Source organism: Periplaneta americana, chromosome 17 (genome assembly GCF_040183065.1).
Source record: "Periplaneta americana isolate PAMFEO1 chromosome 17, P.americana_PAMFEO1_priV1, whole genome shotgun sequence".
Taxonomy (NCBI): Eukaryota; Metazoa; Arthropoda; class Insecta; order Blattodea; family Blattidae; genus Periplaneta; species Periplaneta americana.
The window spans coordinates 62,266,791-62,290,282 of NC_091133.1; the positions used below are offsets into that span (position 1 = coordinate 62,266,791).

At 34.0% G+C, this 23,492-nt stretch overlaps 1 protein-coding gene across 1 annotated transcript in view; it reads left to right on the plus strand.

The window, feature by feature from the left end:
- The window catches only part of LOC138693464 (zwei Ig domain protein zig-8-like), a 1,129,977-nt gene that overhangs the window by 785,240 nt on the left and 321,245 nt on the right, over positions 1-23,492 (plus strand). The window contains exon 3 of the mRNA XM_069817447.1: positions 17,403-17,613. Within this exon, the coding sequence (XP_069673548.1) occupies positions 17,403-17,613 (211 nt within the window). The remainder of the gene's footprint in view (positions 1-17,402; positions 17,614-23,492) is intronic.

Consider the following 23,492-nt stretch of genomic DNA (forward strand, 5'->3'; position numbering starts at 1 on the left):
AAATCACTGGTTTTTCAGCATATGAAAACAATCTTTTCCTCTTAATGAAGAAAAATAACTATTTGCTTTAAAATTTCTCTCAGTCGGAGGCATACATATTTTCCGTTCCATAAATCAATGAAACTTAGTACACAAATTTTGCAAAGGATGCAATGCTAATGAGTTTTATCTTCACTTAAAACCGCATTATCCTCGTTGAATTTGAACCGAGAAACCTCAGGCCTGTTCACAAGCTTGGCAACTATTGAAAGAGAGGTTAAATAAAGCGCCGTTATTTGTAGTGAAGCATTGTGGAGGTTGTAACGCCACTGTAGATAATCTAAGACAGAATAGAGCAAAACGGGAGCAAGCGAAGTCGCCTTCGGGGTGGAAACTGTCTCTTGAACAAACAGAATTGGATTTGATCAACAGTGCAAACCTGAACCCAAACAAAACTTGATCAAGTAGAAAGTAATTGAAAGGAAAATGTCAATATGTGCTATCCCGCTACTGAACTCTCTCCCTTTCCTCTGTCGGAAGTATAAAGCGTGAACAATATTTGTAGCAGACATATCTCAAGGTCTGGAATATCTTGTCGCCTCTTATTTTCAGGTCGGTTTCTCGCTATCTTATTTTCCTTTGCAAACATCGACACGTGGTACACTGCTAAGTGGCAGATTTCCACGTAGAATGCCAGAGTATGAATATCACTGATATAAGATGAAATTTTAAGATTGACATTAAATTAGATTAGATTGATTAGATTAGATTAGATTAGATTAGATTAGATTAGATTAGATTAGATTAGATTAGATTAGATTAGATTAGATTAGATTAGATTAGAATAGATTACTCCACTTAATCTAGCTTCCACAGTTATTTAACTCTCACTCCGTAATACATTACTTACTTACAAATGGCTTTTAAAAAGGGTGCGAATTAAGATTTCTGATGGGGGGGGGGAATAGAATTCTAGATAGAGAATATCATACATAAAATATAATAATAAATTATTATTGTTATTGTTGTTGTTGTTATTATTATTATTATTATTATTATTATTATTATTATTATTATTATTATTATTATTATGCTTCAAGGACGATCCGTTAAACAGCAGTACGTCCATCAGCCAATTTGTCCACTATCTCACGTCCACAGCTATTTTGCCCAAGAAAATTATTCCAACAAACATTTCGTCTACCAAAAAATTTGCCCATTAATATTTTGGTCAAGAATTATTGTGTCCATAATTTTTTCCTAATTTTTCTTTGTCCACTAGTTTCTGTGCCAACTAAATATTTTGCCCTCGAATATTTTGTTCATTTTTGGGAAACAATTACTTCCAATATGCATTTTAAAAAAGAATGGTTGCTTTGGAAATATATTTAATTATTTTGTAGATTAATAATGTTCATTTCTATGGAAATATGTAGTTCATTGATTCAGTATTAAATTTAGAAGTATGTGAAAACATTTAAAATGGCTTATATGAAATGAACCGTAAGAGGGTGGGACATGCTAGTCCACAACGATTATGCTTACCACTTTCATTCACATATTATTATTATTATTATTATTATTATTATTATTATTATTATTATTATTATTATTATTATTATTATTATTACATAATTAGGAACATTAAATCTAGACGTTTGAGTTGGGCAGGGCATGTAGCACGTATGGGCGAATCCAGAAATGCATATAGAGTGTTGGATGGGAGGCCGGAGGGAAAAAGATCTTTAGGGAGGCCGAGACGTAGATGGGAAGATAATTTTAAAATTGATTTGAGGGAGGTGGTGTATGATGATGGAGAATGGATTATGGCGGGCTTATGTGAGGGCGGCAATGAAATCCGGGTTCCTTAAAAGCCAGTAAGTAAGGAAGTAAGGAAGTAATTATTATTATTACGGCTCAACGCTTGGTCGCACTGAGTTGCTTGTCTTGCACCTTGATCATAATAATAATAATTATATCCATGAGCAGGCTTAAGACAAGACGTGTAGGTCTAATTCCTAAGTAAGTTATTGATTGTTGTCAGCTTGCCGGTGATGATAATACGCCAACATTATTTTCTTTGCTTACTTTATACAGTATACTCATATGAAAACAATTATATTTTGTTAGGGAGATAGAAGTTATCCCTGGCAGGGATGTTAATATGAATTTATGAGAGGGAGATAACTTTCCAACGGGGGGGGGTGAATCCCCCCATCTCCCCCGTTAATTCGCACCCTGCTTTTAATAACCCAGAAGTTCATTATCCATCACATAAGTCCGCCATCGGTCCCTATCAAAATGAATCTAGTCCCTAGCTTCATATTCCATCTTCTTCAAATCCATTTTAATATTATCCTCCCATCTACGTCTCGGCCCCCCCAAAGGTCTTTTTCCCTCCAGTATCCGAACTAATACTCTATATGCGTTTCTGGACTTACCCATGCGTGCTACATACCCTGCTCATCTCAATCGTCTTGATTTAATGTTCCTAATTATGTTAGATGAAAAATACAGTTCTGCGTTGTGTAGGCTAACTTTCTCCATTGTCTTGTAACTTCATTCCTCTTACAAGCAAACATTCTGATGGGGGCAGATAAAAAAGTTATTATTTTTTCTTCCACCATGTTAATAATGTCAAATGAAGTACTTATACAAATTTTGGCCACTCTACCGCAATTATGAGGGCCGTAAAAATAAGTTCCCCAGGGGCCGTCAACAGAAAGAAAACACAATTTCATTGGAACAATTTATTGGAACAGACACAACAATTGTTGAGCTAGTTCTCAATATATTCCCCACCGGAAATGAGACATTTGTCATATCATGGGATCGACAAAGAGATGCAGACGGCTATAAACGCTGGTTCCGATCTCAGGCGGCTGACTTCTACGACACAAGAATAGAAAAATTGATTCCATGTATGAAAAATGTCTCGATTCCAGTGGGGGATGTTGACAAATAGCGCAACAATTGCTGTATCTGTTTCAATAAATCTTTCCAAGCAATTGTGCTTTTTTCTGTAAACGGCCCCAGGGAAAATCACTTTCTGGACAGCCTCGTAATTGCGGTCAAGTAGCCAAAATTTATATAAGCACTTCTTTTGACATTATTAACATGGCGGAAGAAAAAATTTAACTTTCCTTATCTCCCCCGTCAGAATGCGTGCTTGTTAGCCCTAAATATTTTCCTAAGCACCTTATTCTCGAACACTCTTAACCTATGTTTCTCTCTCAAAATGAGAGTCCAAGTTTCACAGCCATACTTACAGAATAACACATTATCATCCAAAACACTGACACTTTATACTACGAGAAATAGTCTACACATAAAATAATTCGTGACACATAGCCCATGGAGAGCAAGGCCAACTATCCGACTGCCTGTCTTACGTCCACATGCCTTGGCAGAGGTGAACGATCATCCAACCAGTAGGATGATCACTCTCAGCCGTTAAACCTGATTTTCGATATCCGATTTCGCTACCTGTTGTAATTCCCTAAATTCATCACGTTTCTAGCTGGGCACCGGTCCCATACACTGGCAGAAATTTAATTAAAAATTACTTCCCCATCAAGACTCGAACAAGGGCTCATTCCTTAAAGCGAGTCCCGGCATGTTGTCTTAGATTACGACGCTACGGCGAAGAACGTAACCTCGCAAACACACACATACAATATTCCTACACATACACATACATATACTATATTGTACTTGACATTAAATTTTGCTTCATTGCCTTGGCGATATAATTATATTCCATTCCGCTTGCAAGTGACGGTGCTAGCGATAGACATGTCCACGTAGAAATCAAGGAGCAGATAACGTCAGACTGACATGCGGGGTGCCTACAGGTCAGGATTCAGCATACTACTACCGGGAACAGCTTCCGCATTCTCCCTTTTTCGTGTTGATGGATTCAAAGGTTAGTGGAGAGGTGCTTCGGGGAGTAGTTGGTTACATGTTATGACAACGTGTTTTCGCTAGATGCATATCCGTCTGTCAAAGGCCACGTACTCAAGCTTGGCAATTCAAATATTATACGCATGAGATGTGATTGACAAATTAGGTTCATTTTTGAGGCTGGTAATTATGACCGAGCGATGACGGTTGAAGATAACTAATTCTTCATTTAACATTCTCCTACAAAATCTATACTAATAATAAATCTGTAGCCGAAATGTTTCTGGTAATTTCGCTTTTCCAAAAATAATTGGTCCTAACATGTATAGTTAACCATCCTGAAACCGAAAATCGCTTTTTGAAATTTTTGTTTGTATGTCTGTCTGTCTGGATGTTTGTTACCTTTTCACGCGATAATGGCTGAACCGATTTATATGAAAATTGGAATATAAATTAAGTTCGTTGTAACTTACATTTTAAGCTATATGACATTCAAAATCCTTTTTTTAAAAGTGAGTTTATAAGGGGGCTCGAAATAAATAAATCGAAATATCTCCCTTATTATTGATTTTCATGGAAAATGTTACATAACAAAAGGTTCTTTAAAACTGATTTCCGATACGTTTTATTCCTTGTAAAATTTTGATAGGACTGATATTTAATGAGATAAATGAGTTTTAAAATTAAAATAACGATGCCACCTATTGGCGTGCAATGAAATAGAAACAAATGACTTCGTCTGTAAGGGGATTTGGACAACAACAATCGAAATCTATTAAACATAACATACAGAGAATGTTTCTATGTTTGTCTCAAGTAATATCGAAAGCTAATTAAACATTTGTATAATTAATTATTATTTCAGCATTGGAAAGTGTAGTTTCTCTAAATGGACATAATGCTATAATGTTATTACAGTTACTTCTAACTGAATTGAGGACAGGTGAGATTAAAATAGCTTCTTATGCACAGAAAACTTGATAGAAAGAAATATAATTGCATATCACTATATATGCTGTATCACTATTTAAGTTATTTGAAGGGTTCAGAACCATAGTGGGCCAAGCGCCATTTACTGAAGACGTAAAAAACAAGGGTTAAAATTAAGTTATTATCATAATTCAATGGAAACGTATAGAAAGTAATATAAAGTATACACATTAAAACTAAATGTCAGTCTTCATCAAACTATGGTTGCATGTAATAAAAATTAAGAAACATGTTAAAGGAATTGCCATTGCACCAAATGAGTGGAATCTGGATCAAAATGATCGCATTTTAATTTTTTTTAACAATTTAATTTAAGTAACATATTAAACGATGTATCCTTCTATCAAACACGAATGTTCCCTGGGCCAAATGTCCTATTTTAATTATGTAATTAGTTTATATTTATTTCTAACGGGTGCAGCGGAGCGCATGGGTACGGCTAGTAGTAAATATGTTGAGAAGCAATAAGTTCACGAAAGAATAAAAAGGTGTGGAAGATAGAAGGATAATGTACACGTGGAAAATCCTAACCACAGAAAAATTATCCACTGTATTTCTCATATGATCTGAACATTATCCGTATGTATGTGTGTATGTTATGTTATTTCATGAAGTGTTATGTATGTAATCCTATGTATAGATTCACAGGTTGAACCATAAATAATGTCATCAATTTCAGGGTGTTGTTCTTTGAGATATTTCAAACAAAAGAGTTTAATATAATTTTGCTCGTTTTTGCTTCATTTCACAGAAAAAAAATTATTGTTCTATATGAAACATTTCATAACGTGCTTTGGGAAAGCCTTTTATTTAATTCCCAAAATGTAGAGTCAGTGTATTATGATATTAAACTACTGTAGAGAGTGTATTATGATAATACACCATTGAAAGAATTTTAGTTTTGTCCTTTAAATACGCAGAAATTTGATCGGAACAAATGTAACTTTTCTTTGTGAAAAGAAATTTTAAAATGTTACATTTGCTCGGATCAAATTTCTGCATACTTAAAAGACAAAAGTAAAATTCTTATAATAATTTATTATCATTATAAATTACTATCGTAAATTCACTGAGCATATTGGAAATTCAATTGCTTTCCTAAAACACTCTATCAGATGTTTTAAATAAAACAATTTTTATCTCGAAAAGGAAGAAAAAACAAGCAAAATTATATATATATTTTTTGTTTCAAATATCTCAAAGAATAGCCCCCTAAAATTAATGACATTACTTACGGTTCAGCCTGTATAATACATGTATATATGTATATAATTTATGTAATGGGACGTCAGCCTCTTGATGTAGTGGTCAGCAACGCTGTCGCCTAACCATGAGGTTTTGGGTACGATTTCCGATTCTGTCGAGGAAATTTTCCTTGGTTAGGAATTGTTCCTTGGTATATATGGCCTGGATGTTTGTGTTGTTCTTAATTTTAAGTTAGATATAAATAGATGTAAGTGTTATGAGGGGATTGGCACGAAATATACGCTGTGAATATCCTCTTACAGGATCTCTGTCCAAGAGTCACTCGTGGCAAATTTTCACGCCGGCGAATCTCATTCTAATCTCAGTGAATTGAAATATAAGGGTGAATCCTCAATCCAGTATTGGGGCGCTTGAAACCGTTTTTGAATGAAGAGTAATTGCAAATGACATGTTTGAAAACTGAACTTAACTAGGTAACAAGCAGACCTAGACTGGAGGAGGATAACAAATAATGTTCATGCGTTGTATGAGCATAATGTCAAATAGATTACGGTAGTAAGTAAGTAGCACATATGCAGTCGCGTCCAGGCAGCCCGGGTTCGATCCACGGCCAGGTCGAGATGGATTTTGTGGTGGACAAAGTAGACGTTGCAGAGGTTTTTCTCGGGATATTCCAGTTTCCCAATATCATTATACCAACACACTCCACTTCCTCCGTCATTTAATCTATTATCCGCAATAGTAAAAATATGCTGTGTGAAGTCTTGCGGGCAGTACGGGTTTTCGATGCTGATATAGGAAGGGAAGCGGAATTTTCGTCACCGGAACTCTCGTCATTGTACACCTAGTCACTGCAATTTTGTCACCCGGTGTTTTGGTCACTTCGACTTTTTGGTCACCTGATATTTTGGTCACCAGTACACATTTTCTTATAAATAATAATTTATTTTGACAAGTAAAATATCCATAGATATATTGTATAAAATGTTATGTGATTAAAGTTTCAAAATTGCCACACAGCATAAAATGTTACAAGATTTATGTTTCAAAATTGCCATCCAAATTGTGTCCGATGGCTCTGAGGTATGTGAGAACATCGCCATCTTGTTTCTAATCAAGTATCGTTCTGCGATCCTACTAATCCTTCTGTGTAAATCCTCCACTTTCTTCGCAATAACCCTAAAGCCTCTAATATTTCCAGTGAATCGAAATTCCCCTTCGTGATGCTCCACCAGTACAACAAATGTGATAACTAAAATAAGTAAGGATGTCACCTTACACCTAAAATTGTTTGCCAAATACTTACATGAGTAACCACGGAAACAATCTTACAACGACATTTAAATCTCATTATAGGCCTAGTTATATGCGTAACCACGGAAACAACTTTACAATGACATTTAAATCTCATTATATATTTACATGCATAACAATGGAAACAACCTTACAATGACATTTAAATCTCATTATACTTACATGCGTAACCACGGAAACAACCTTACAATGAACATTTAAATCTCATTGTACTTATATGCGTAACCACGGAAACAACCTTACAATGACATTTAAATCTCATTGTACTCATATGCGTAACCATGGAAACAACCTTACAATGACATTTAAATTTCATTGTACTTATATGCGTAACCACGGAAACAATCTTCCAACGATATTTAAATCTCATTGTACTTATATGCGTAACCGCGGAAACAACCTTACAATGACATTTAAATCTCATTGTAATTATATGCGTAACCACGGAAACAACCTTACAATGACATTTAAATCTCACTGTACTTATATGCGTAACCACGGAAACATTGTACTTATATGCGTAACCACGGAAACAACCTTACAATGACATTTAAATCTCATTGTACTTATATGCGTAACCGCGGAAACAATCTTACAATTACATTTAAATCTCATTGTACTTATATGCTTAGCCACGAAAACAATCTTACAATGACATTTAAATCTCATTATACTTATATGAGTAACCACGAAAACAATCTTACAATGGCATTTAAATCTCATTGTACTTATATGCGTAACCACGGAAACAATCTTACAATGGCATTTAAATCTCATTGTACTTATATGCGTAACCACGGAAACAATCTTACAATGACATTTAAATCTCATTTTACTTATATGCGTAACCACGGAAACAATCTTACAATGGCATTTAAATCTCATTGTACTTATATGCGTAACCACGGAAACAATCTTACAATGACATTTAAATCTCATTTTACTTATATGCGTAACCACGGAAACAATCTTACAATGGCATTTAAATCTCATTGTACTTATATGCGTAACCACGGAAACAATCTTACAATGACATTTAAATTTCATTGTACTTATATGCGTAACCACGGAAACAACGTCAGAATGACATTTAAATCTCATTATACTTACATGCGTAACCACGGAAACAACCTTACAATTTATTATCTCTATGTAAATGTTTATATTTAGTTTTTATATATTTGTAATTGTAACGGTGAAAATATTGTTAATCAAATAATTTTTTCATAAGTGTATATTATTTTTGGAGTGTTTTTTTTTGTATACGCAAACGCATTATTAATTTGGTTATAACTTTTATATCACCCCTATAAAAGTAAACACGCTTTGAAATATTTAAGTGGGAAAACATTCGTTTCTCGTTATTTTGACAAATTTTACCTTACAATGACATTTAAATCTCGTTGTACTTATATGCGTAACCACGGAAACAATCTTACAATGACATTTAAATCTCATTATGCTTATATGAGCCATTCACAGCAGAACTGGTGTAAGTCAAAATTGGGTAACTAGGTTTAAAGTAAATTTTCTGTAAAATACAGCGTAAAGTGGCAATTAATATGTCCTTCGTGCTATCCACTGACTACTAATAGTTTAAATAAATTGAATATTAATTGCTACTTTGCGCTGTATTTTACAGAATGTTTACTTTAACCCTCATTACCCAATTTGTACTTACACCACTTCTGCTTTGAACGGCTCTTATGCGTAACCACGGAAGCAATCTTACAGTGACATTTAAATCTCATTATACTTATAGGCGTAACTACGGAAACAACCTCACAATGACATTTAAATCTCATTATGCTTACATACGTAACCGCGGAAACAACTTTACAATGACATTTAGATCTCATTAAATTTTTCCAATAAAACATTAATAAAATATTAAACGCAATCGGTCACGAGAACACCGGTGACTAAAATGTAAATGATGGCCAGAACGCCGGTGACTTAAATGTAATCGGTGACAAGATGGTATAATGGCGACATCTCCGGTAACGAGAATTATTAGACTCATATAGGATGGGCTTGGGGCTCCGAGCCCCTGTGGCTTATCAGGCTACTTTTCCGCGCAGCGGAACCTGGCTCTATCAGGAGCTGAGACAGAATGGTCCACCTGTCAGCGTCGGATTCACGAATGCCACCCCGGCTAGATGTCGGACTTGAACAATCATCACATATAAGGGCACACAATGGACCAAACCATGCCTAAGTGTACCGACCCGTCCCGGATCCAGCCCACGTCAAAGCCAAGCCAAGTCAAGCACACATCCAATCCCTCTTGACATGGTTCGCCTTAACGTTTAAACTCAACAGCCGTCTGGAAGTTTCTTTCTGTATAAAAAGCAGAGTATAACATGGTTCTCTGTTCTCATTTTTGTATCATATTTCCGTATCATATTTAATTACGGGTTTCAAGATATTTTTATACCCATATATTCGTTGTTTATTAGCTTGGAATATACGAGTAGCTTGATCCCAAAGTATTCCATTCATCAGAGATATGGTTTTCCATCCCTCGATATTTCTTTCCGTTGTTGTTTCATCAAAAGCCCCGTACTGTGTTGTTTTCAATCTCACATAGTTGTGCTCGCCATGTAACTAGGTTATTCACTAGTAGCCTATCCCTCATACATAAATTCATTATCTTTCACATCCACTTCCATATCCTATCTCTTACACTCTTTAATTAGTTTTCGAGCCATGTAACTCAAATCATCATGGTCTTGCGTTAATACAATCTGATCATCTGCGAAACACAACATAAAGATGATATTTTGTTAAGGCTTCCCGAACCATTACACTTCCTCTCCTATATTTTTAGATACTTTCTAATTAAATCTTGAACAGTGTAAATGAAAGGAAGTATTTCTGTATTAACTATTCTTTTATGATCGTGACACAATTGAAAATTTCTTTCCTATCTCAATTTTTGTTATTGCTATATAATTTTCAGTCTTATACAAATAAAAGTATCATTATCATACTCGTAATAATAGCATTATGTTCAAATTAACCATTCTCTTTGTTCGTAGATATACTTGTTTCCATTTTTTTTTTTTAATTTCTTACTCAGCGATTACCGAAAATCAAGTATGCATAAGCGACAGCTATATAAGCAATGTGTAACTATAGGGCCTACATGGAAATTATTTTGCTATAGTTATACACACGAAATCCCCTGTTTAAGTGTTGTACGCAGAGAGAAAAATGGCCGCCTCTCCAACAGCTGTTCGTATCCATTGTCATTTTATGTTGATGATTGCCTTGTAACCACAGAAGAACAAATCAAGGAGCACATAATAATTAGAATAATATTGCTGTACTCGTACTCTTTGATTAAAATATAGCGTGGTAATCGAACTGACCCAATTGTACTATCGATACTTAATGCGGCACACCAATACACATTATCGGATGCAGTAATCTCAGTTATTTTGTTAATAAAGTAATGACGAAACTATGGCGTGGTACTATAACAGTTGTATTGTTACACACAACGTATATGATATGATATATGTGATGTGATGTGATGTGATGTGATGTGATGTGATGTGATGTGATGTGATGTGATGTGATGTGATGTGATGTGATGTGATGTGATGTGATGTGATATATGATATGATATGATATGATATGATATGATATGATATGATATGATATGATATGATATGATATGATATGAAGAGTCCACTGCAAGAATGATAGATGTCACTTTCTTGTCGAAAATTAACCAAGACTGTCAATGCATAGCTTAAGACATATAGAATGTACATACAGATTTATGTGGCATTAACACTGATAGTCATTGTCCAGTAATGATCGGAAAATCACAGTTAAGCTTTGAGCGCTAAGCATTTAAAACTTTCAATTGCGTCTCCTGCAAAATGTGTTCCAAATGACATCCATCATTCTTGCAGTGGACTCTTCATATGATATGATATGATATGATATGATATGATATGATATGATATATGATATGATATGATATGATATGATATGATATGATATGATATGATATGATATGATATGATATGATATGATATGATATGATATGATATGATATAATTTATTTTATTTAAATTGATGTAATCAATTGCTATTATTTAATTAGGGAATATATTCCTTAGTGGACGACTCACGCACTTATCTTCCTTTATTCAATGCTGTGTCCTTGCGTGTCCATTCCTTTACTTATCACTTCATGTATTTCGCACTTTATTCACTTCGTATCCCTACCATTACGTTTAGTTTTTTGTGAGACTCTATTTTCACTATACACACTTTTCATTAATGTTATACTCATATGACATAAAAATCTTTTTTCGTACTCTCTATCGCACCTGATACAATGCTTTTCTTTCACACTGCGGCAAGCGCACGGCGGCTCGCACGCCGGTCACAGCAGCTGGGATTCCCGCCAAAACAGTTATAATATCCCCGCAGCTGTTAAGCTTATTGGAAACGTTTTATCTTCATATAAATTTTGTGTTTATAAAGGAGTAAGGGAATGTTTTTATGCAAGTTATATGTCATTTTAACTTCTAATACGTATGTTTTATAGTCCAATATATTCTTATTATCCGAGCATTAAAACGAAATAAGAAATTGTGTTCTAAAACACCTCACAGTGGGCAACTTCAGACATAAATAAGTGACTATTTAGTGTCGGAACTCACTCCAACGCACCCCAACGCTAGGGTGAGTTCGGACACTTTATATTAATTTCATTAAATTGATGTAATCAATTGCTATTATTTAATTAGGGAATATATTCCTTAGACCCCACAATTTATGTACTTTCTATATTTATTGCATTTTTTTATTTACAAACTATATAAAAAAGTGTCTCAAAACCGTCTGAACTCACCCCACTTGACGGTATATATGAGGGGTTCACAACCAGAGTGGACCAAGTTCATCTGGAATAGTTCTGAGATATTGAGTCTTAAAGTTCCTGGCTCACGCTTAGCAACCTTCACCTTCCATAGGAAATGCTGCCTTCTGTGGAGCAACAAATGAGTTATGGACTTTGTTATGGCAATGAATAAAGCTAAGTTTTCTTCATCCGAGACTGTATTAATCCACAAACTGACCACAGGTAGACTTGGTCCACTCTGTTTGTGAGCCTCTCCTATAATTCTCAGTCCTTACACGACGTAGGTACATAGTGATTACGCTATTAGTCAGGAATTTACGCATGACTTATAAACGAGCTATTTACTTCATAAGCATAACGCAGTTAAACGTCTGTACAAGAGTTATTTGTGAGGTCATGTAAGTATACAAAATTGTCTGCAGTCTGTTATTTGTGTAGTGCGCACGATACACGAAGGAGAACGTTCTAAATAACAAATCACTGTACGAGATGATATGTTCACTTAGAATAAAATATTAATTTACAGTGTCTGTAATGGTTACCTTTTGTTCTATTTTGTCTTGGTTAACTTCCATGGAGAGACAATCTCCGAAGCTCATCAGAAATTCATTAGTCATCGGATCAGAACTTCTTTAAGAGGTGATAATGACTCCGAAGAAGCCAGACGCTCGGTGTCAATTTATCTTTGCCTTCTATTAGAAGAAAATTAAGGTCAACACACTAATTACCGACTTTGTTATCAAATAGTCGATGTTCAAAATTACTAACGGTGGAGATTGTCAGCACAAAAAAAGTTTATTTTCATCAAGTTCTTGTATCATAACATATTAAGCTACTTAATATACAATCAGTTTTGCCGAAGTTTTAGTAACTTCTATAGGCTATACTTGTTAATGTTACAACTGTGCGCTGTAATGTTTCTATAGCATAATTTTGCCGTTTACTGATACACACAAAGAAATGACGCCTTTCATTTGTTTAAATACATACAAATATACAGTGTGACGCGTGTCATGTGAGAGGAGAGATCGCACTCTCTCTTGTAACCGCGTATTACATAAGTAACGAGCGACTAAATTGTATGTATGTATGTATGTATGTATTCACACTGCAATGGGTATATACCCGGTGGCAGTGGTAACTAATTACACTCAATAATGACGATAATAAACTTGTTAATTAAAAGTACACTTAATAATAATACCAATAATTAATACAAATAATTAATACTAACAATAATTTATAATAACAATAATAATAATAATAATAATAATAATAATAATAATAATAATAATAGGGAATATCCTAAATTAAATGAAACGATCACCTAAAATAACATTTAAAATAAATCTAATTTGTATCTTAAATCTAAGTTCGACCTAAAACCCACGAGTATGATATGTTCATATCTGCACAAGTACCTTTCCACATTACATTCATTTCGCTGTCAACTCACTCACTGCACTGGAACTACGACACATTTCACTGGTTCTATCCTGATTTCACTAACACTTCAAAAACATTTCACTGTTCAAATACTTTGCACTGCCACTATAAACTATAAAGCTTCCCTGACAGGAACAAGTTTCACTGACACAACACACTTCACTGACACAACATAATTCTTCACTGATACAACACTTCAATAACAAAATATCATTTACATCCTTTACATACTATGTATAATTATCGTCTATTAGTAAAGTCCTTAAGCCTATTTTTAAATACGTTTTTGGTTGTTGGTAAAGCCCTTAGTAAGTCTGCAGGTAAAGCATTCCAGTCCCTGATAGTACGATTGAGAAAAGAAAACTTTCCAGTGTCCGTCCTCTGTCTTCTTTCCCTCAATTTATATGAGTGGTCGTTCCTTGAAGAGTAATTTGGCGGTTGCAACCTATTTTTTATTTTTTTCCAGACAGGCTCACCTCTGTATGTTTTGAACAGTGCGCATAATCGAATTCACGTTCTCCTGTCCTTGAGTGTGTCCCATTTTAATGGTGAATTTTTCCGACAACACTTGAGAGCCCGTAGTTATGGTTGTATTTCATTTCACGACGTTTTTGCCTATAGAATTTAAGTAGCATCAAAATTGAACATGGGCGACAAATGTCGGACAAATTTTGCCTGAAACTATATAAGAAATACAGTTATCTTACATTCTGTAAATCCACGATACCGGTCCCACAGATGAAAATTGTATCGCCCATTTTCGGATTCAAATTCGCGACCGTCGGATCCAAAAATTTCCATTTGCACTAGACCACATATTACAACGGCTTGATTGTATCATTAAGATTAAAAAATCTACATACTAGCAAGCAATAATGTTTGTGAAATCCAGTTGTTAAGACAGATAATTATATTGCATCACAATTTAATTAAGGGTCAGACATGAATTGAACAAGTCTATAGGAGAGGGATACACAAAAAGTAATTCATCTGCATATGCGCTATGTCTTCCACCAGCAGGACCGGCGGGTTACCACCTTAAAAATCACGTGTCATTGGGTTGGGTTCGCCTACATGACAGTTCGAATTCCAGGTCAAATTGCGACTCCGATTGGCGATTATTGATTCTCCATGTAAACTCTGCGCAAGGCGGGGGAAATTCAACAGACATGGGAGTCCTTCATAATAAGTTTTTGTATGTAATACACTTATAGTCAACGAAACAATAAATATTATGCATATAATGCATTAATGAAGCTGTGGTAGAAAGAGTGGGTGAGAAAGAAGAATTTTATTCTGAAACTGAGCAAGAAGCGAAAAAGAAATTGGCAATAATAACGAAATTTTTACTTAAAGGTAGGTTATATGCAATAAAAGATCATTTTTATCACTGTTAGACAAAACTAAATATTTTCAGGAGCCATTCCTTTTATTTTTGGGAGCCACCACATTTTTCCCACACATGCAATGAGAAAATCATTCGGGCTAAGATACAGATACATTTACTGAAATATATTAAACAATATTAAATAGCCATGCAATGCAAACACACGCTCTGAGAGACGCTCTGAAGGTATGTAGGACAATATCGTGAGATGTGTAACAAATGTAACTATATTAATCTAAGGAGCATATTCGAATTTCTTCCTACAGCCCCGTTTTTACATTATGTATCAGTCGTAATTATATAAAAGAAATCGAAGTTTTAAACAATTTTGAACTCGTTAAACAATTTAGGCACCACATAATAAATTTTAGTCCCCCTTGGCTACATGCTGCGCGGAATTTGTCTACCCCTGATTTTACAATAAGTAAAACAATTGAGCTACTTTAGATTTAAGTAAAGGTTGAAATTAACAAATGGAAAACATAAATGTCAGAATAAACTTAAAATGAAACAAATTATGAGTGCATACTTTACGAGTCCACGATGAATGACTGTAAACATTTTAAGTGTTTCAAATGAAGCATTCCTCCTTCTTTCTGATAAAATACATGTTCTTCTTTCCTAATCAAGTGCTAGCTACAAAATTAATTCTTCTATTAGGGCACTTATCTCCAAGCACCTAGCTTTGTTTTCTTTCGCATGTTCACTGAACAGCAGACATGAACTGTGGAGTAAGTCGAGTGCCGCCGATTTATACTTCATACTTACCTACATTGTTGCGGAGTAATTAAGTATTTTCGTACAAAATATGTAATTTTTCAATAAGTTTCACAACAGACAAATTGTTGTATAATCCATAGTTTGGAAGATAAAAAGATTAGGTTTGCAGTAAAAACTTCACTTTTCACAGGCATTTGTTGTATAATCCACAGTTTGGAAGATCAACAGATTAGGTTTGCAGTAAAAACTTCACTTTTCACAGGCCTTTGTTGTATAATCCACAGTTTGGGAGATAAACAGATTAGATTTGCAGTAAAAACTTCACTTTTTACAGGCATTTGTTGTATAATCCACAGTTTGGGAAATAAACAGATTAGGGTTGCAGTAAAAACTTCACTTTTCACAGAAATTTGTTGTATAATCCACATTTTGGGAGATAAACAGATTAGATTTGCAGTAAAAACTTCACTTTTCACAGGCATTTGTTGTATAATCCACAGTTTGGAAGATAAACATATTAGGTTTGCAGTAAAAACTTCACTTTTCACAGGCATTTGTTGTATAATCCACAGTTTTGGAGATAAACAGATTAGGTTTGCAGTAAAAACTTCACTTTTTAGAGGCATTTGTTGTATAATCTACAGTTTTGGAGATAAACAGATTAGGTTTGCAGTAAAAACTTCGCTTTTCACAGGCATTTGTTGTATAATCCACAGTTTTGGAGATAAACAGATTAGGTTTGCAGTAAAAACTTCACTTTTTACAGGCATTTGTTGTATAATCTACAGTTTTGGAGATAAACAGATTAGGTTTGCAGTAAAAACTTCACTTTTCACAGGCATTTGTTGTATAATCCACAGTTTTGGAGATAAACAGATTAGGTTTGCAGTAAAAACTTCACTTTTTACAGGCATTTGTTGTATAATCCACAGTTTGGAAGATAAACAGATTAGGTTTGCAGTAAAAACTTCACTTTTCACGGGCATTTGTTGTATAATCCACAGTTTTGGAGATAAACAGATTAGGTTTGCAGTAAAAACTTCACTTTTTACAGGCATTTGTTGTATAATCTACAGTTTTGGAGATAAACAGATTAGGTTTGCAGTAAAAACTTCACTTTTCACAGGCATTTGTTATATAATCCACAGTTTGGGAGATAAACAGATTAGGTTTGCAGTAAAAACTTCACTTTTTACAGGCAGGGTTTTATTTAGGTATGAGGGCAGGAGTGAAACATCACTTATGGAGGGTTGTTCTTAAACGTTTGGTAATAACTGTATATATTAATTTGCAATACTGGCAACATTCAGTTTTGAGAGAGTTTTACAAAATAATGTATTATTAACTACAAAAGTATCATATGTCATGTATCTTTTTAATTAATCTTACGTAAAATTGTTGTTATGAAAAATAAATGTTCGAGAAAAGCCTACCATAGAATCGTTTTAGCCTGTATATTAAAATCTCACATTGTGTTTTGAATGGAATCTTGTTCACAATGGCAGCAAACCTTCAGTTAACTGAGCTAGTGTTAGGACTATGAGATTACATGTAATTTGTTTTCAATTCCAGGTTTCGTGGATCCGAAAACGCGACTTACACATCCTCACAGCTGGAATTCTGACATATACGAGCGACGCAAGATTCCAAGTCATCCGACCAGATAAATCAGACAATTGGACACTACAAATCAAATTCCCACAAGAACGTGATTCGGGCATCTATGAATGTCAAGTGAACACGGAACCGAAGATGAGTCTCGCTTTTCGGCTGAACGTCATAGGTAAGTCACATTGCTCTTATGTGTTATTAACTTGATTACCGGATCAAAGTTTGTATTTTAAGGTCTTACAGCTGGAGCATCGCTATATTACATCTATAGAACTACATACCGCTATTGCATACCCTGGATCTTGTTTAATATGATGGAAAAATTGTGTTATTTAGCGTCACAAATGTAACTTCTTCGTCTTCTAAATTAGAAGACTACTACTAGACGTGCTGATACAATCATAATTGATCGGCAGAAGGATAAAGGTGTCATTCTTGATCCCACAGTCCGCTTCGAGATGCATGAGCAACAGCCACAAGAGGTGTGTCGTGAAAAACAAGTCATATATGAGCCTTGTTTTCAGCATCTTGGAGCACAATACCTCATCACACATTGGACAGTTTTTGGGCTCATGTTCGGTGCCCGTGGCACGATGCTACGAGAAACTTTAAATCAACTTAAACAATTTAAAATTTCTGATGCAACGATTGATGCCATAGGATCTCTTGTGTTAAAATCATCCTTAGCTCTAATTAGTAATAATTTATACCCAATAAACTTTCATTGTAAATGATTTCCTATGTTTTCGTATTATTTATCTTAATGTTTTCTTTTTCCTTTCAAATTGCCACACAATTGGTTTTCATGATTATTCTTTATGAATTGATTAATAGGCCGATCTATTCGAACTCTTATTTAGGGCGGATTTTTTTTTTTTGTTAAAAAAATTCATTTAGAAAATTTGTCAAGTAGTCTCACATATTTTTCTTACACGGGAAACGAAATTTTTCGAATTGGTGTCACATACGGTACATATTGATATCTTGCTTCAGAGTCCTCCTTTTTGCAGAGCGAAATGCAGAGAGAAAAGTGGGAAGAGCTAAACACATTGGAAACTATTTACACAGCCAAATTTATACAGGTTGTAAGTTTATAGCATAGTCCATTACACAAAAATTGTAGTACATTTTCTTCCCTTTGTAATGTTTTGTCCAGAAAAATAATGTTCTAAGTGTTATGCTTTGTGAAGTTGAACAACAGTGTAACATTAAAAAATTCATCTGGGCAAGAGTATGACGCATAAAACAAAAACCAAATACTCATAAAATCGCAGCATTCAACGGCTTATATCAGCGACTGAGGCTAATTTGTTCGAAATTAGACGATAATTATGGGCGGAGTTGGTGGGGCTTCATAATATTTACTCAATTTATAGAAGAGGCGAGGCGTGTCGCGAGAGCCGTGCTTCAAATTTATCAAGAACGCTTTCCTCAGGGCACACGGTTAGCCACGTGATATACATTTCGTAGAAAAACTAACTTTTTCATGATTTTCTACTCGGCGTAATAAATTATTTTTCTGGAAGTAAATTAATCAATAGCCATGATAACAGAATTAGCAAGCATTTATTTTAAATGGCTTCATTTATAAAAACAGAAATGAAAATAATTTGAGTTGAGAAATATAACGTACATATATGTCATGTGAATTATTATAAGACTATAATATCGGATCACAATATGATCACGAACAATCTAAATGTGTGTAGTAAAAGTCAAAGATGCCGACTGTGAAAGTGTACACAGAGAGTTCTCAAAAGGAGAGAAAAAATTTGTGTTTTCTCTTTTAATATTGTTCTCTGTGAACTACGCACAAAGACCAAAGACGTGTGACCACAAAGACATAATAAGTTAGCCACAAAACATAAAGACAAAAGATGCCAGTGGGAACAGTGAGAAACAATGACAAAATGCGCATGATGTAGGTCGTTCGGCAACTTATGATGACTAGTAAACTCTTGGGATCTGCATCGGCGCAGCGAGTAGCTAAGCAACACACGGAAATACTGTGTGGTATCGGCGCATCGTTTCAAAGAATAGAAGAAATGAAGGCTTAATAATGTAGAAGTCGAATGAATTACCGCAAATAATGCACGCTGGTAGTCTGGGACTAGAGTAACAGTTTAATACTTTATTTGATAGTTCACAGTAAGTTTTGAATTTATTACATTTTTAAATGAATTATGTAAATTACGTATTTTACGCGTCTTGTATGAATTAATTTTTACGTATAACTTCCAAACCACGTTTCAGGAACCATTTTCTGCATAGGATATATTATTCTGCTCTTATCTCTCTAAATGGATATTGAAGTGCGGGATAGAAGAATATTTTTGTGTTCAAACATTTTTCAGTGGGCTGTACTATTCAGTCTGTATAAGTTTGAGAGTTTATCACTTATATGTGCATTCTTCAAAAGCCTCCTGCATAGATCTGCATCTGTTTAACATATCGGGCTATCAGTACTTCATGTATTATATTTCACTAAATACGTTTAGTGTATTATTTCACCTCACAGACAAGTTATATTATTCTTAACATCAATATTATATAAATTAAAAACTAAGAAATAAATTTAATTCTAAACCGGTAAAATATTCAAGTAATAGCTAACTTGTCGCAAGCTCAAGTAACCGTGAATCGAGCTCAGCTGGATAAAAATGAATTAGAAGTTTTGGGGCCAGGAAAATTTTCATATTTAATCTTATCCCAGTATAGCCTAGGTTTTTTTCGCGTGGAATTAAATAAGTAAAGAGTTATTGCGTTATCTAATTTTAATGTGAAATGTGTGTTTATTCTATTATAAGTAAACATTTACAGAAATTTCGTAACCGAATACAGGGATTACTGTGTAATCTAGTGTCACATGTGGACGTGTGAAGTACTAGATATACACAGTGAGCCAAAAAGAAAGGTACAAAATTAAAAATACTCTAGTTTCGGAAATACATAACATTAATTTATAATGAATACACTGTTGGAAAGAGTAGACTTTAAAGATGAGCAGGACTTTTTATTATGTTTTTTTGAAAGTAAATTAAAATCTTATAAGGTAAATACACAATGATGCAAAAAATGTGGTTTTTGAAGATAATTTATTACTTCAAAATGCAGAAACTGAATGTTGGTAAAATTAATAATAATTAATGATTTTCAAATAATCAAAATTAAAAATGATGCTCTATGTGACCGCCATTTGCCTGCACAACCTTTTGTAGGCGTCTTCTCCATTGTCAAATAGCACTGGATATCTGTCTTTGATCAAGTCGGTCCTAACAGTAAAGAAGGCGTTGTCTTAAATGTTCAATAATACGAATTCTTGTTTTCTAGTAAACTGTTTTTTGTAGTTGACATCATACAAAACAGTCCATAGGATTAAGATCCCGTTTGAAACTCCAGCGGAAACCGTAAGAGAATCTGAAAAATGCGATCTTTCACGCAATAATCTCGCAGGAGGGATATCATGTCCGTATCTTGCTAATCAATCGTTGTACACTTGAAACAGACCATTCTCGCTGAGCGTAGTTCCTCACAATTTCACGGCCAGATAAATTATCATATTGGTGCAACTGTTAATGATAATCTTGTCTTCGTTCGTTAAGCGACCCATTATTCGCATAATGAGAACTCAAAACGGAAGAAAACAAATGATGATAGCACAACAAACGTCTTGGCCTGCTGAACTCGTAAGACCATAGTGCTTAGTTCTGCATAAACGATCGATTTTGCATTGCCTTACAGAAAATAAAAAATAGTGTTTAACAAATGGTAAAAAAATAAATATTACAGTACTTTCCAGGTGTACAAGGACTATGAAATTTGTCTGTGAAATAAATTTTCAAGTGAAATCATTATCTACTGGAATATAACCATTTAAATTTTGTGCCTTTTTTTGGCCACTGTGTATTTGTATTTTACTGTAACTTAATGTATGTGTTAATCAAAATCCAACGTTTTCTTACAATTCAGATATACATTGTAATGTAGCAAATATACTGTATAAACTTTCCTACTTGTATGTGACATGGAAATTATGTCGCATGTCGCCACATTTATAAATCTTTTCTTATTTGCCAAAACTTATTAAGAAGATTGAGTCAGTGGTGTCATTAATCTTTCCTAAGTAATCTTATTTTAATTCAAATTTTCCTCTGAACATCACGCAAACGAACGTAACCTTCTTTCCCTGCCTTAACTTTGATATTCTGTTATGTGATGTCTCAGTAAATTTTCTCTTAATTTATTATGGAGTTCGTTTCACTTGGTCTTGCATATTCTACTATTCCACCTCTTTTAATCATTTAACATGGATAATCTGCGTTTGTCATGATATTCTACCACGGAATGTCATATAAGTAAACCTTCAGTACACGTAAAGTGAAGTTCTTGACACTTGGTCTCACATTTTCAGATAAGTACACTTCTTCGTTTAATGTGGACGTAATATAGGCTACTTCACTGTGCACTCAGTTTACTAACTTATTGTGTCAATTAGTGTCACAAATGTAATTTCACCATATTTTTCAAGCTTAATGCATAGTTCGTGTCGCTTGGTCTCATTTATTCAGATATTCCACGTTTCAAAGTCGTCATAATGAATATTTCGAAGTGTCAAATAAATATAACTTTCTGTACTATTACTTCATTAGAAATTTCTGTGATGCACTGTCGGATAATTTATTTTTATTATATTATTTACCTTAATATAGAGTTCGTGTCATATTTTTATCTGAAAAATTCAGATATTCTTTATATACTTTTCATTCAGTGTGTACATTCTGCAGTGTCATTTAAGTATACGTTACTGTAATAATAGCTTATTAGAATGTTCTGTCATGCAGTGTCACGTAAATAACTGTCACTGTGTTTTAGCTTAATATAGAATTTAGTGTCACTTGGTTTCACTTATTCAGAAAAATAAGTAGAATATTAAATTTATCGCAAAATAGTTTTGAGACGACAAAGATGACTTCTAACAATTGTTTGCAGCTTTAAGTTTCTCTTTAACTTTTTCCTACTGTTGATTTAGACGGCACGGTCATAAGATTCGTGGGTTCGAATTCCGCCTCGAGCAGGGATGTGTTCTTTGTTAATATTCTGTCCTCTGTGTAAGTGGAAGAGAAGGCCTGATGGCCTTAACTACACCAGAATAAATAAATAAATAAATAAATGGATGGGTGGGTAGATGGGTAGGTAGTTAGATAGATAGGTAGGTATGCAGGCAGGTAGGCAGGCAGATAGATAGATAGATAGATAGATGGATGGATGGATGGATGGATGGATGGATGGATGGATGGATGGATGGATGGATGGATGGATGGATGGATGGATGGATGGATGGACAGAGAGACAGACAGACAGACAGACAGAAAATTAAATAAATATATAGATAAAAATTAAATAAATATATAGATAAAAATTAAATAAATATATAGATAAAAATTAAATAAATATATAGATAAAAATTAAATAAATATATAGATAAAAATTAAATAAATAAATGTGTGGAGGCCTCTATTCTCCGCTGACATAAAGTTAGTGGAGGCCCATGTAAGATATATCGGTGTCTAGTGTGTATAATCCATTATTTTATTTCAGTGTTTGTAGCTAGAATGTAGAAATTCCGCAGTGTAAAGAAGAATTTAATTATATAAATTTTGAAGTCCTACATAGCTCATTTCATTGACTAGTTTCATTTTAACCCGCAGAATGTTCCAATAAATTTTATTGTATATGAGGACAATCATTACATTTCTAAATTTAATTATACGGTTGGATATTAACTTATCATGTAAAAGAACATAATTTCGTTCAATTAATCTGCAGCACAAATTGAAATGAAATTATAATTAGAATATACTGTGTAGCCAGTTATAATACCACTATATGTTTCGCCTAATACCTTTGTTTCTCGCTGAGGATTGTTTGCTGAAAATCAGAATAGATAAAGCTTATTATCCCAGGGGATAATATTTAATCTAAAATTGAAGGTTTGTAAATGAATATAATTTCAAATCTCCATTTTTTTGTGAAAACAAGCAATTCAATACT